The sequence below is a fragment of the Schistocerca gregaria genome, chromosome 4 (assembly GCF_023897955.1).
Source record: "Schistocerca gregaria isolate iqSchGreg1 chromosome 4, iqSchGreg1.2, whole genome shotgun sequence".
Lineage (NCBI taxonomy): Eukaryota > Metazoa > Arthropoda > Insecta > Orthoptera > Acrididae > Schistocerca > Schistocerca gregaria.
Window position 1 is genome coordinate 239668671 of NC_064923.1, and position 16541 is coordinate 239685211.

General features: G+C 41.1%; 1 protein-coding gene across 1 annotated transcript in view; it reads right to left on the reverse strand.

Moving 5' to 3' along the window:
- Positions 1–16541, reverse strand: part of LOC126266827 (senecionine N-oxygenase-like) — a 48444-nt gene that overhangs the window by 20843 nt on the left and 11060 nt on the right. Inside the window, exons 2-3 of the mRNA XM_049971381.1 lie at positions 6783–6921; positions 2113–2231 (exon numbers count right to left, since the gene is read on the reverse strand). Coding sequence (XP_049827338.1) covers positions 2113–2231; positions 6783–6921 — 258 coding nt within the window. The remainder of the gene's footprint in view (positions 1–2112; positions 2232–6782; positions 6922–16541) is intronic.

The window sequence follows — 16541 nt, forward strand, 5'->3', positions numbered from 1 at the left end:
TGTGATGATGGATGAAATAGCCGCAGATCGTAAAATTCGCCGTAACTGAACACACAATACTGTTCGTGGCGTGCTTGGGTTTTGCAGTGTGTTTGCAAGGCAGATGCTACGGCATCTCACTCCAGAACTGAAACAGTAACGCGTTGACGTCTATAAAGAACTTCTGAGGCGCTGTGAAGCTGTATGTCATTGCTTCCTTGCGAAAATCGTTCCAGGAGGCGAGACCCAGGTTAACTACTACCAACTCTAAGAGAGCAAGCATGGAATGGCATCATTTCCCACCGTCAAAAACCAAGTAATTATTGGCGTAAAGACAATTAGGAAGAAACTTCCTGGCAGATTAAAACTGTGTGCCGGACCGAGACTCGAACTCGGGAACTTTGCCTGTCGCGGGCAAGTGCTCTACCGACTGAGCTACCCAAGCATGACTCACGCCCCCTCCTCACTGCTTTAATTCCGCCAGTACCTCATCTCCTACCTTCCAGACTTCACAGAAGCTCTCCTGCGAACCCTGCAGAAATAGCTTTCCTGGAAGAAAGGATATTGCGGAGACATGGCTTATCCACAGCCTGGGGGATGTTTCTGGAATGAAACTTTCTTTCTTCCAGGAGTGCTAGTTCTGCAGGATTCGCAGGAGAGCTTCTGTGAAGTTTGGAAGGTAGGAGACGAGGTACTGGCGGAAATAAAGCTGTGAGGAAGGGGCGTGAGTCGTGCTTGGGTATCTAAGTCGAGCACTTGCCCCCGAAAGGCAAAGTTCCTGAGTTCGAGTCTCGGTCCGTGACACAGTTTTAATCTGACAGGAAGTTCCATATCGGTACACACTCCGCTGTAGAGAGAAAATTCATTCTACAATTAGGAAGAGTTTTACAGACTCTCTTTTGGGTTGAAATGGCCTTTATGTCGGAAAACAATAGGCCTAGGCGAAGCACCATTCACAGAACTTCACATTTCGAATTGTTGGATTCATCTTCGGACTCAAATGTGATCATTTCAACTTGAACCTGTGACTATAGTTGTGATTTTGCTAGATGACAATGATTGTCCTCATACTGCTCGTGCATCACTGACATGCGATTTCATACCCACATCCGCCATTTTCGACAGACCTCGTACCAAGTAATTATCACGTGTCTGGTCCACCCTGACAGGGGATGGGAGGAAACGAATTTCATTTCGATGAAGAGGTGCGCCATGTGATACTCGAAAGGCAGCTCACATGCCCACAATAATTATTTTTTTCCAGAGGATTCCGTACCTTTTCCTGCGTTGGAGGAATTGTGTTGAACGTCATGGAGACTATATCGAAAACGATACCCTTTCGTCACACCTTTGTTGAGCAAATCGCATGCAGAAACTTATTTAAGGTTTTCATTTCACTCAACCTCGTACTCTTATCTCTAAATGAAATCTGCTGCCGCAGAAGTTTGTTGTAGAATAGATGGGTTGATGGGATCGATGATGAGGTTTTGTACAGAAGTGAGCAAAACAGACGTTTATGGAACAACGTCACTAAAAGAAGGGTTCAATTGATAGGACATATCCTAAGGCATCAAAAAATTGTGAGTTTGGTAACTAAGGGAAGTATCGTCGTTGGGGGGGAAGGGGCCGTGGGTGTGAAAACTGAAAACTGTAGAGCACAGTTTGAGTGCAGTGGTAAGTTGAAATGGATGTAGGTTGCAGTTATTGTGCAGCGATGAAGGGAAGACTTGTACAGGGCAGACTAGCTTGGAGAGTGGCATCAAGTCAGTCTTCGGACTGAAGATAGTACTTTTCGGTTGTACTTTTTGGTTTCTGCTATCATTAGTTAAATGTCACTTGTCATAAAGCCTTCAGCGATATTCATGTAGGTACTTGGATTAAAATTTCTCATAATGAGAAATGAAAAGAAGCCATCTGTATGTACTTCAAAGAATTTCTTATAGCCAATAACGCGTTCAAAACTACATTTTACTAGCCATTGTCGACATGTCTTACCTGTCGAAACCGGACAATAAAAAGTAATTCTGATGGCAAACTTGCCTACAAATAGTTTCTTCACTTAATTGCCTTCCGACAGAAAACCATCGTGAATCAATACATAAACTGTAACAATGCTAAATTAACATGACTTACCCACTGCACACCATTACAGAGTCAAACTGGTAAGTGGTGACTTCAGCTGTATCCACATTTGTAGTTGACACTTCCCACACAGAGCCACGTGGCTGCACTCGTTCCACATGCTGCCGGAACTGCGGAAATAGATCGTTCTTCTAATTATCTATTATTATTGTTGTTTTTATTTATCTGTTGTATCTGATTGACCTCACTGATGGGTCACATACATGATCGAATCTTTTATTAGACAGAAATCGAATGAAAACCGTCAGTAGTGTAAAATCAAAGTAATTTCATCTAAATGTCTATAAACAAACTAAAGTAAAATCTTTCGCAACCTCTCTATGACATTAGTTTATTTATACGTTGACACAAACTTTTGTTTATGAATATTTTGTAACTCTCCTCTGAGAGCAGGAATAAAGTATATTTCTAGTAAATAAACATGTATGTATGTATTTTTGTTGTAGAGGCAATCACTCAGGAAACACATCATTCACGTAACGTGATACGTTATTCGAAATTTAATTGAATTTCTGGAATATTCATTTATAGTCTACCTTGGTTCCCTCATTGTTACTAAGGTACAATGGATTTGATATGATCCCATGATAGAAAGAATATTTAAAGTTGTGTCCCCGCGATACTTTGGTTAAAAGCAGCTCCGGTAGAGTAGTTAGGCAGTAGACATATAGTTTCGTCCTTAAGCCTAGTACAAACTGGACATCAAATTAATAGCAAGACGTGGCTGCTAGCAACATGTATACCGTCAACTAGCAATGAGGTCACAGATACTCGTCAACATGAGGCGGTATAAGATCAAAGAAATCCGTTTACTGTTGCATGTACCCAAGTCTTCCATTTCAAATGCGAAACATCGTCCAGTGCAGACGTGGCGAAAGTACAGTTTCAGCAGGATAGCAGGTACGTTATTATTTGAGCATATTTTATTATTTGTGTTATGTAGTTCTTGACTTGGACTGCCATTCAGCAACATGTTTCAACTTTGCCTTCGCTAAAGGTTGAATATAACCTTGGTTTGTGACGACGTGAACTAGTCATGATGTGGACGAAAGACCTAATTATAGAGCTCATCGAAATGCTGAGAGCTGGTCACGGATTGTGAGACATTAAGTCCAAGGAATACCAGACTAGAAATCGAAAATACGATGAAACGTCGAAAACATGTTCGCACTTTAAAACAAATGCGTGAGAAATATCCAGGAAAACTAAGTTCATGAGAACTCTGTATTTCGTATTTCCTGGAACGGAAGAAAATACAGGAGAAAAGAAAAAGTGGAACTGGTACTATTTCTGAAGACAGTATATGGCTTATATATAATATGATGCTATTTCTCGTAGAAAGGGCGGTACTATTGAGGCACCTATTTATTTATTTCATTGACTTAGGTTTAAAAAGAAGTAATGCCACAACAATTGTGTTATTCTATTAGACGCAACTACATACTGCACAGACGATCACTAAAAGCTGTAATCACGCAGATATTTACTTTTATTTCAAATCAACAAAGGCAAAAAGTAGTAATGATGTAAAATTTAAAAAGGCAAAGAAAAGTAGGCAAATTTATTTTGCCACGGTATTTCCCTTTATTCTGAAACAAAATGTAAGGCGAATATTTTCCTGATTTTTCTTGCTTCCTGAGATTCATTTCTAGGGATTTGCTGCAGTTCCAGGAAACCCTCACAAACCCGTCGTCACTGTACCAGTGTCTAAATCTTCCCTGTAAAATTACGAGGCGGTGTGTATGTCAGTACTGATTTTGCTTTTCGTCTAAGACGGTTTTGTGGAGAAACGCAAGCAAGTACCACATTTTCAACTGTTCTTGGATGTAATGAAACAGGAGTTCCAAACACTCTGACAAAAATTGCCAGCAAGCCTGATACATTCCCGTTAATGAGATAATTAAAAGTCCTTTCTAGGGAACCCTTTATATATGGGCCTCGGTAGTTTATCGTGAGGTTCTGGCATAGTGCAAATGCTTTATCTACTACTAACACAAAAGGAATAATCGCTTGACTTTTCACTGATATAAACATAAGTTGTGGATGTTACAGTTATTTTTAATAAACTTCTTATAAAATGTTTTATTCCCGAAAACACCACAGTATGAGATTCTCCACTTGGATCCCACACAGGCATACCGAATTCTGTAGTCAGAATCTTTAACATGTATGTTCCATGATAGTTGTAATATATGCTTCCTCTGTTTCCTGGTACTTCAGTCAGTACATGATTCTCATCAACTGGGCAAATGCAGCGGGGAAAATTCCATTTTAAATTAAATCTGTTTGCAATTTCTCTTCATTCTTCCTCAACGTGGGGTCTGCAAACAGTACAGAATACATACGTCCTGGTACAACAGATTTAGGTAGATCCTCTTCTTTGCTGACGAAACTTGTTGCTAAACACAATTTCCACGTGTTGTGTGTTAAATAAATAAATGATAATAATGACGCATTTTAGGAAGACGAGGAAGCAGATGCAAACTACGATGATGACAGTGATGGCGCCTTTGTTTCATTCACCGAACAAGACAGGAAAGATGGAACACAAAAGGAGAGTGATGATTTCATTGCAAATAAATCATTCGCATCTATAACATCTCAAGCTACAACGGCTCAACCTACACGTTCAGCTGTCAAAAAACCCAAAATAAAAACAAATGGTGATGCCATGGTTAACAAAGCCGACAAATTTATGCGACGTATTCAAGAAAACGTGAAATCAAAATGTTGTTTTGCCGTTAACGGTGAAAACGTAGCCAGTGGAATGCGGGGCTCAAAACAATGTACAACAAAAACTCGCACAGGTAATTTTCTCTTCCTACGGGTAACGGGTGAATTTACAGCGCATGAATTGATAACGTCTAATCCTTAAAGGTCACCTGCGATCAGTTTCCAAGTTATCAGTGGAACAAAGACTATAGACATCATTCAGAAGTTTGCTATTCTCCTGCAGCATTAGTTACAGCGTCTTCAGCTTCACTGCCGTCATCTATAATAATAACTCAGCACCCTATCGGTCACTGTTGACGGCAAGTCAGTAAATGCGCTCTTTTCCTACGGCTCAACCAAAATATCCGTCAAGACCTAAAACTTGTAATTCAGAATCTCAGACAGAAGTGTTTTCACAACCACGTTCATATTATAATACGCCAGAAAATCAACAGCCTCAATCGCAGAAGTCTTTGTAGCAATAATGTTTAAATACTCTTGAAACTCAACAGCCTCAGCCACAGTATATATCTCTGCAATGACAAACGTATACCATAATATCGCTTTATTTTGGTAATAACAGACCTTCACGAGCACCTCTTTCTTCAAGGGAAATCTCAATATCAAACCATATGAGTATAATATTTCATTTTTTCCACTACAATACAATCACCTGAAGTCAATAAATTCTTTGTACAATATTTAGTAATATGTAATTTGTATTTTGGTTGTATGCTTACTTGGCAGCGTCCTTTAAGACCGTCAATGGTGGCTTCGCTCGCTTCGGGTACAGTTAAGGGAACTGAGCGTTTCGGTAATTGAAACAAACTTTTCAGACTACCAAACAAATCACCTGTAACTAAGTATCGCAGAGTAACCGCCAGTCTTATTGATGGTGGAATAGCAGCAAGGTTGTTTATGTTCTTCCTGGAGATGTTACGGGCTACCAAACAAAGAAGTTCTCCGAAATCAGGTTTTGTTAACCTGACGAAATTGAGGAACGAGCTACCATCGTTCAGACATTAATTATTCGCCATAGGTTGTCCCTCTTTTCAAAAATTTCTCTCTGACACCACCTTCGTTTTTTTTTCTGGGCATGGGCAGTTATTATGATAAAAGTAGCACTTACAACAGCAATTACAATCTCTTCCATCCTGTACCCAACACTGGGTTTGGTTTGCACGTGCAACATCGTTAACAACATGTATGCAGATGCAAATTGCTACGTCCAACAAATATGTTGCCAACATTCGTCAACATGTTGGTAACATTTTGTTGGCCGGACTGTGTAGAGTAGCTAGACTGCTGTAAGGAACGTACCTGTGAAACACAACTTGAGTAGAAGTTATTTGAACACTTGGATTATTCACTTGTTGTTACTGATCAATGTATTCGTTTCATTTATTACTTATTGAACTAACCCTGGAGCTGCTGGCTACCTACGTTACTTGATTACAGCCACTTCATTCCATCCTTTAATCCTCTAAACATAAATGCGGATGTTTGCACACTTGTGTACAGAGAGACAATTATCATTTCAGAACATAATTTCTACTCTCACCTTCAACTCGTCGGTGTGCTAGGGGTGTAAATCATTTCTGAGGTAATTTCGGTCGCATTTGCTTATTCTAGAACACACACAAACACACACACACACACACACACACACACACACACACACACACACACACACACTGGTCCCGGCGGAGGTTCGAGTCCTCCCTCGGGCATGGGTGTGTGTGTTTGTCCTTAGGATAATTTAGGTTAAGTAGTGTGTAACCTTAGGGACTGATGACCTTAGGTGTTAAGTCCCATAAGATTTCACACACATTTGCACATTTGAACACACACACGCACACACACACACACACACACACACTCACACACACACACACACACACACACACACCTGCCCGCGCGTACAAAGATGGACGTGGTGATATGCTTACCTTAATGCAACGACGAAGTCCAAAGTGATCTGCATATGCGTTGAGGTATTTCAGTACATCGCCAGCCGGTAGATAGGATTGCTCGCCCTCAGGAAAAGGGTAATCTGGAAATGCCATTACCTCCTTGGGCAGATTCGTCCTGCAACATCAAACAACTGTAACTACGAGTATGTGAAGCATTTTCTGTATAATAATTGAATCTTTTATGTGGGCGACTTCGTCCATAATTAATAACATTTACTGAAACCGGACCTAATATAACTAATCTGAAGCAATTTCCCAAAGTGTTATGTAATTATCACATTTGAAAAATGTATGTCTTCGTAAAAATTCTTAAAATCTCGTATATTATTACTATTAATTCTGGCAAGATATATACTAAAAACTTCGAAATTGAAGATATTATTATCCCATATAGGCTGTCTTATTCACAAAGAGGAATAGTATCTAGTGTTGTATCTCGGCGGAACAGTTGATAACTGGCAAAACAGAGAAGCATACTAGCATACAAGGAAGGATTTTAACGCACACTGTGACGGTAAATCGCAGAACGTTATCACACCTGCTCGTCATAAAACAAGAGAAATTAAAATCTGTCCTTACTGTAAGAACTCACCAACCTAGAGGGGAAGGTGACTGGTTAAAAGTCACTTATTTATAAAGCGATGACTACAGTGGTGAACGAATTAGGATCATGCAAATGTTGATAACATGGTGCGATGATACGTTCACTGGTGTGCAGTGTGACAATCCATTCCTGTTTTTAAATTAGGCACGTGATGGTGGAGAATTAATGAACGTCAGTTACTAAAAAGCAGTTATATTTACCAAGGTCTGTACCATATGTTACAGATTTAGAAGATTGTATCACCAATAGATAGCCTCTTGCCCTTGTCAGCATGGTCCAGTGTTCGGTAACTGTGCCTGAGCGCTTTGAAGGCTAACGCCAGGACCGCATTTACGATTTCAAAAGAATTCTTTCGAAATTTCATTCTATAATCACTTGTCATTTTAATGTTTACATTGTACTAGTACTTGAAGGGAAACAGCAGTTTCATTGTTGGACCATTGTTATTAGTGGTATGCACGTAATGTGCTTCAGATCGTGGCTGTGACATCGTCAGTAATGTTATATAATCGAATATGCAGCGTAGAGGCTGCAAGTACAGCAGCGAAAGATGGAAAATGATGTCTCATGAGCCACAGGATGTCGGGCTATCTGAAGTAGAAACAGCTTACAAAGTGCGTAAAAGTTGTCAAACTTGTTTGTCATTCTGTCTGCAGATAATACTGTTTTATAAACACACACCAATTTAACAGGATCTGTTGTTAATAAGTGCACATACTGTGATTGTTAGGAACAAATTATTTATTCTTCCACCTGTCATACTGTTAATGTTGTTTAATTTTAATACAGTGCGACTGGTTTGGATCATGCATTGTCTATCATCGGGTTTTGTCGTACACGTATCGAAAAGTTGCTAATCTAGTATTCATTATGCGAAACATATTTACGCAAGTGATTCTTTTGTGACGATGATGAGGAGTTAGAGTGGAGAGTTTAGAAAGCGACGTCAAATAGTGTTAATTTCGCGGTTATTGTATCTGATGTCGAGATGTAAGGCTCAGAACGCCGAGCCCCACGCAGCAACGGCAGCTCACACTATTAGTCGCTATGTTTTCACCCTCCTATGCTCCATTCACCTCGCACAGCCCCATTTTCCCACTAGAACCAACTGATTAAGCATTACAGTCAACATAATTTAAAAGTTATCACGTAGTTAGCGGTAAATTAACTTAGTTACCTTTGTTGTCAGTTTATACAAAAAAGGAAAAATCCTATGGATGAGTAAGGCAGGATCGAACGGATCGAAATGTGCTAAATTGAAACAAGGCAGGCAATATGTCTGTCAGCAAAACATATTTTACCTCAAGATCAAGATGCACACCGGGGTCATTTTGTGTGCTTCTCTGTGGAGCACTGAGTGCTTTGTGAAAACAATGGAATCTGACACGAGTCCATACTACGGAGATTCACAAGTTAGATTCTATAACGACTTCTACGAAGACCGTGGCACCAGCAGAAGCTTTCAGCAGATACTTCGTACAACTCCCGCGGCTTTGCTGGCTGGAACATGCTACCGGTGCAGCCGCTGCTGTTACACTGACCATAACTCTGTATAATTAGGTAAATTCAAGAACGACTCCACGCAAAGCACATCGCTTATAACAAGTATAACCAGATCCCATAAATCGTAGAAGGGAAGTTTTGTTGTTGTTGTTGTTGTTGTTGCGGTCTTCAGTCCTGAGACTGGTTTGATGCAGCTCTCCATGCTACTCTATCCTGTGCAAGCTTCTTCATCTCCCAGTACCTACTGCAACCTACATCCTTCTCAATCGGCTTAGTGTATTCATCTCTTGGTCTCCCTATACGATTTTTACCCTCCACGCTGCCCTCCAATACCAAATTGGTAACCCCTTGATGCCTCATGTCCTATCAACCGATCCCTTCTTCTGGTCAAGTTGTGCCATAAACTTCTCTTCTCCCCAATCCTATTCAATACTTCCTCATTAGTTATGTGATCTACCCATCTAATCTTCAGCATTCTTCTGTAGCACCACATTTCGAAAGCTTCTATTCTCTTCTTGTCCAAACTATTTATCGTCCATGTTTCATTTCTATACATGGCTACACTCCACACAAATACTTTCAGAAATGACTTCCTGATACCTGAATCTATACTCGATGTTAACAAATTTCTCTTCTTCAGAAACGCTTTCCTTGCCATTGCCAGTCTACCTTTTATATCCTCTCTACTTCGACCATCATCAGTTATTTTGTTCCCCAAATAACAAAACTCCTTTACTACTTTCAGTGTCTCATTTCCTAATCTAATTCCCTCAGCATCACCGGACTTCATTCGACTACATTCCATTATCCTCGTTTTGCTTTTGTTGATGTTCATCTTATATCCTCCTTTCAAGACACTGTCCATTCCATTCAACTGCTCTTCCAAGTCCTTTGCTGTCTCTGACAGAATTACAATGTCATCGGCAAACCTCAAAGATTTTATTTCTTCTCCGTGGATTTTATACCTATTCCGAATTTTTCTTTTGTTTCCTTTACTGCTTGCTCAATACACAGATTGAATAACATCGGGGAGAGGCTACAACCCTGTCTTACTCCCTTCCCGACCACTGCTTCCCTTTCATGTCCCTCGACTCTTATAACTGCCATCTGGTTTCTGTACAAATTGTACATAGACTATCGCTCCCTGTATTTTACCCCTGCCACCTTCCGAATTTGAAAGAGAGTATTCCAGTCAATATTGTCAAAAGCTGTCTCTAAGTCTACAAATTCTAGAAATGTAGCTTTGCCTTTCCTTAATCTTTCTTCTAAGATAAGTCGTAGGGTCAGTACTGCCTCACGTGTTCCAGTGTTTCTACGGAATCCAAACTGATCTTCCCCGAGGTCGGCTTCTACTAGTTTTTCCATTCGTCTGTAAAGAATTCGTGTTAGTATTTTGCAGCTGTGGCTTATTAACTGATTGTTCGGTAATTTTCACATCTGCCAACACCTGCGTTCTTTGGGATTGGAATTATTATATTCTTCTTGAAGTCTGAGGGTATTTCGCCTGTTTCAAACATCTTGCTCACCAGATGGTAGAGTTTTGTCAGGACTAACTCTCCCAAGGCCGTCAGTAGTTCTAATGGAATGTTGTCTACTCCGGGGGCCTTGTTTCGACTCAGGTCTTTCAGTACTCTGTAAAACTCTTCACGCAGTATGGTATCTCCTATTTCACCTTCATCTACATCCTCTTCCATTTCCATAATATTGTCCTCAAGTACATCGCCCTTGTATAGACCCTCTATATACTCCTCCCACCTTTCTGCTTTCCCATCTTTGCTTAGAACTGGGTTTCCATCTGAGCTCTTGATGTTCATACTAGTGGTTCTCTTCTCTCCGAAGGTCTCTTTAATTTTTCTGTAGGCAGTATCTATCTTACCCCTAGTGAGATAAGCTTCTACATTCTTACATTTGTCCTCTAGACATCCCTGCTTAGCCATTTTGCACTTCCTGTCGATCTCATTTTTGAGACGTTTGTATTCCGTTTTGCCTGCTTCATTTATTGCATTTTTATATTTTTTCCTTTCATCAGTTAAATTCAATATTTCTTCTGTTACCCAAGGATTTCTACTAGCCCTCGTCTTTTTACCTACTTGATCCTCTTCTGCCTTCACTACTTCATCCCTCAAAGCTACCCATTCTTCTTCTACTGTATTTCTTTCCCCATTCCTGTCAATTGTTCCCTTATGGTCTCTCTGAAACTTTGTACAACCTCTGGTTCTTTCAGTTTATCCAGATCCCATCTCCATAAAATCCAACCTTTTTGCAATTTCTTCAGTTTTAATCCTCAGCTCATAACTAATTGGTTGTGGTCAGTGTCCACATCTGCCCCTGGAAATGTCTTACAATTTAAAACATGGTCCCTAAATCTCTGTATTACCATTATATAATCTATCTGATACCTTTTAGTATCTCCAGGGTTCTTCCATGTATACAACCTTCTTTCATGATTCTTAAACCAATTGTTAGCTATGATTAAGTTGTGCTCTGTGCAAAATTCTACCAGGCGGCATCCTCTTTCATTTCATACCCCCAATTCATATTCACCTACTATGTTTCCTTCTCTCCCTTTTCCTACACTCGAATTCCAGTCACCCATGACTATTAAATTTTCGTCTCCCTTCACTATCTAAATAATTTCTTTTATTTCATCATACATTTCTTCAATTTCTTCGTCATCTGCAGAGCTAGTTGGCATATAAACTTGTACTACTGTAGTAGGTATGGGCTTCGTATCTATCTTGGCCACAATAATGCGTTCACTATGCTGTTTGTAGTAGCTTACCCGCATTCCTATTTTCCTATTCATTATTAAACCGACTCCTACATTACCCCTATTTGATTTTGTGTTTATAACCCTGTAGTCACCTGACCAGAAGTCTTGTTCCTCCTGCCACCGAACTTCACTAATTCCACTATATCTAAGTTTAAACGATCCATTTCCCTTTTTAACATTTCTAACCTACCTGCCCAATTAAGGGATCTGACATTCCACGCTCCGATCCGTAGAACGCCAGTTTTCTTTCTCCTGATAACGACATCCTCTTGAGTAGTCCCCGCCCGGAGATCCGAATGGTGCACTATTTTACCTCCGGAATATTTTACCCAAGAGACGCCATCATCATTTAATCATACAGTAAAGCTGCATGCCCTCTGGAAAAATTATGGTCGTAGTTTCCCCTTGCTTTCAGCCGTTCGCAGTACCAGCACAGCAAAGCCGTTTTGGTTATTGTTGCAAGGCCAGATCAGTCAATCATCCAGACTGTTGCCCTTGCAACTACTGAAAAGGCTGCTGCCCCTCTTCAGGAACCACACGTTTGTCTGGCCTCTCAACAGATACCCCTCCGTTGTGGTTGCACCTACGGTACGGCCATCTGTATCGCTGAGGCACGCAAGCCTCCCCACCAACGGCAAGGTCCATGGTTCATGGGGAGGGGGGGGGGGGGTGAGGGAAGTCTTAAAACAGAAAAAACGTTGCATGAAGAAGAAGTCAGTATCACAAAGTCATGGAGCGTCCTGTTATTCGTACAGAATATTTAAACCCAGCTGGGAAAATTTCATAACTCAGTAGAAATTTCCGTTAGCAGATTCTTCGAGTTTGGAGCACCTAACCATTTTCACCTTTTACTCTCACACTTTCCTACGGACAAACCACCTTACAGAACTACGATGCCAGTGTGTTGTGGTAGGACCGCTTATAACATTTACATCTACGTTGGTGAGCCAAGACATTAAGACCACTGCCCAGCGCGAGAGTCACTGCTGCGGGCGTTTCGGGCAGCTGACGCGATAAAGAAAGTTTGCGGCGCATGGAAAATCGTTCCAGCTACGATACGGGCCACAAGTTGGGAACCTCACTGACTAGGGTGAGTTTGACAAAGGGTAGTTTGTTATGGCCCGGCGCTAGGGAACGAACATTTCGGAAACGGCAAAACTAGCCGACCAACCAGTCGACAGTAAGGTGTACTTACTGTAGTTAACATCTAAGACAAATGGATGAAGGACAGTGAAAACACGAGAAAGTGGACAAGGCGTTGGACGTTCACGTGTCATCATAGAGTGTGGAGGTTGCAGACTTGTCCGCACTGTAAATAAGGATAACCAACGGTATGTGGCAGGCCTGTCGACAGGGCACAGTGCTGGTTCGAGCTCAAGAGTTTGCAGCCCTACGTGTTCTCATTTTGACCCAGCGGCATCGTAAGTTACGGTTATAATGGTTATGGGATCAACGAGATTGGACCGTGGAATATACTACATGTCACCTAATCGCATGAATGGCATTTCTTGTTACAACATTTCGATTGTCTCTTTGACATGTAGTCATCTGGCCGAAAGGCGGCTCGAAACATGCATACTTCCACCTACGCAGTCCTGTGGGTATCGAAATATACTTTGGGGGACTGTCACCTGGAATTCCATGGGAGATGTGGCAGCAACAGGTAACACAATGACGTGAATATTATTACACACCACCTCCATCCCTTCATGAGTGATGTCCTCAAATAGTTCAAATGGCTCTGAGCACTATGGAAGTCAACTGCTGTGGTCATCAGTCCCCTAGAACTTAGAACTACTTAAACCTAACTAACCTAAGGACATCACGCACATCCATGCCCGAGGCAGGATTCGAACCTGCGACCGTAGCAGCCCCACAGTTCCGGACTGCTCGCCTAGAACCGCGAGACCACCGCGGCCGGCGTGATGTCCTCCCCGACGGAGATGGCAACTTCGGTGGTACGAAAAACACTCCGCTAAACATCACAGAACCATCTCCAGCCTCAACAGTGCACTCTACACTCTGCAAGTTGAACACCTCATTTAGCCATCTCTGGAATCAACGCCTTGCATCATTTGAAAACAGGCAAAATCTAACTCGAAAAACCACAGTACACAGCTGCAGTCAGATAGTTGTAAGTAGGTTGTTTAGGTTTTTATATTGGTAACGCCATGTAGCGCTCTAAAAATCACTGGCTGTGCTGTGTGCAGTCTGTGGCTGGTTGCAATTGTTGTAATACTCGCCATTGTAGTGTTGGACAGTTGGCTGTTAACAGCGCGTAGCGTTGCGCAGTTGGAGGTGAGCCGCCAGTAGTGGTGGATGTGGGGAGAGAGATGGCGGGGTTTTGAAATTTGTAAGACAGGATGTCATAAACTGCTATATACATTATGAGTTTTGAACACTATTGGGGTAAGACATTGTTTGTTCTCTATCAAAATCTTTCATTTGCTAACCATGCCTATCAGTAGCTAGTGCCTTCAGTAGTTTGAATCTTTTATTTAGCTGGCAGTAGTGGCGCTCGCTGTATTGCAGTAGTTCGAGTAACGAAGATTTATGTGAGGTAAGTGATTTGTGAAACGTATAGGTTAATGTTAGTCAGGGCCATCCTCTTGTAGGGATTTTTGAAAGTCAGATTGCGTTGCGCTAAAAATAATGTGTGTCAGTTTAAGCACAGTCATGTATAATTTTTCTAAGGGGACGTCTCATATGTCGACCCTTAGCCGAGGATACGTCACTGGAATCTTCTGATTTTTTCTTGTAGTTTGTGTAATTAGTGTAACTTTTGTTTATTGCTAGCGCGTAATTGTAGAGAGAATCTCCTTTGTAGTGGCAGTCTTTCATTGTTGTATAGTAGAACAGTTGTGGCATGCATGTAGATTTGCACCAAGTATTTCACAGCTGCCCTTGCAGTTAACTAGATATTATTTTCAGTGCTATGTTAATGTGTTCTCTTATTTTTGCTCTTCAAATTGTGCTATTCTGTGTTGTCGTGTGAAATATTGAGACAATAATGGCGTGTGAAAAACGTAATAACGTAATACTAGGCTCCAAAGTAAACTGAGAAATTACAGTGGAGACGAAAGCAATGTGGACTCAGTTGCATCCACCGATTCGCTTACGCAACTTGCAAAAACTCAGGAAAACTTAAAGGACACATTAGATTCGATTTCAACACAAATGGACACTCTGAAACGTGGTTCAGAAAAACACACTGAGAAAATGTGTTCACTATCGAAGAAAGTAGCACAACTTTCGGATTAGTTCACTAACTTATCTACAAAGGTAGATGATGATCTGAGTGACACAAGACCAGTAGCCTTCACTGACACAGAAGAGTATGAACAAATTAGAAAATTCAAACAAAATCAAACCAAATCAATACACAGTACAAAAGAGAAATCCGGGAAGTACAAGATCAGTTGACGCAGGTAATACAAAAATTACATATTTCAGAGGACACTCGCGCTACAAAACGGCAAGAGGGATTTAGAAATACGGAAAAGCCACAAAATAATAACGCCGGGCATTTCGGAAATTATGAAAGAAATTGGCAAGGTGCACCGAATTTTGAGATGGAATCGCCGACACGATGTAACAAAGACCGATATGCGACTCGCCGACACGATGATTTTGACTATAAGCTGTTCATTACTACACGTAAATTCAAAACATTTAAGAATTCTGACAACGACATTCATCCACAAGGATGGCTTCATCAATTCTCTCATTGTTTTCCTCCCAACTGGTCATTGGAGCATAGGTTAGAATTTATGTGTGGCTACTTGGAGAATGAACCAGCTGTAAGAATGCGATCGGTCATTCACGATTATCACAGTGAAGGAGAATTTTCTCATGCCTTCCTCTCAGCGTATTGGTCTCAAGCTACACAAGACCGAGTAAAACATAGCATCATAATGATGAAACATTTCGAACAATCTGAATTTTCCAGTCTTGTGAAATATTTTGAAGAAATGTTGCACCAGAATCAGTACCTATCAGATCCATACAGCCCCTCATAACTCCCGCATTTGCTTAACCAAATTACCTGAACATTTATGACATATTTGTTTGGTAGGACGTTGCAAAGACGTCATTGAAGCTTTTCAGGGACTCTTACAATAATTAGAAATTGACACTGACAATCGCGGAAAGCGAAAACAGGAACTCAACAATTACAGGTCACATCCGTCGCAATTCCGCGATGAAAGAAGTAATAACTGGACACGACAAGGCTATTCTTACAACGTAAATCGTGACCAAAACAGACACCACCCGTATGACAACCACTGGCAGAGTGATAGTTACAGAGAAAGATCGCGTTTCTGTAGTAATGAATTTGACAGAGACAATCATAGAAACAGACAATATGGCAACCAGAACTATTATTATCACGGGAGACAGAATAATGTCAGACCCAACGATCCACCGTGCAGTGATAATTCAGGGAGAAATTTTCCACCACTTAACCGACAAGAAAGAAACTATGGAATCTACCGACATGACGACAGACGATATGATCGTAACGACAGACCTGAATTGCATCAGAACTGGCGGGATTCCAACAGAGCAGGGCCCTCTCGACAAGGTGAATTTGTAGAAGTTAGGTCTCCTAATCCTAATAATGACGCACGCCAACAAAGAGACAGACAATGACTCGCACAGCAGGCAGCCGCGTGCGCCGGCTGGCTCAGAGAAAAATAACATAGACGCTGCTAACCTTGAGAAATATTCCAGTATTATTTACCGACACATACTGCATGATAATTGCGTTCTAGCTGAAACTCTGAGTACTATGAAGTGTAAAGGATTGCACCACATTTTACATGTAAAACCGTTTATTGAGAGATAATCTGCT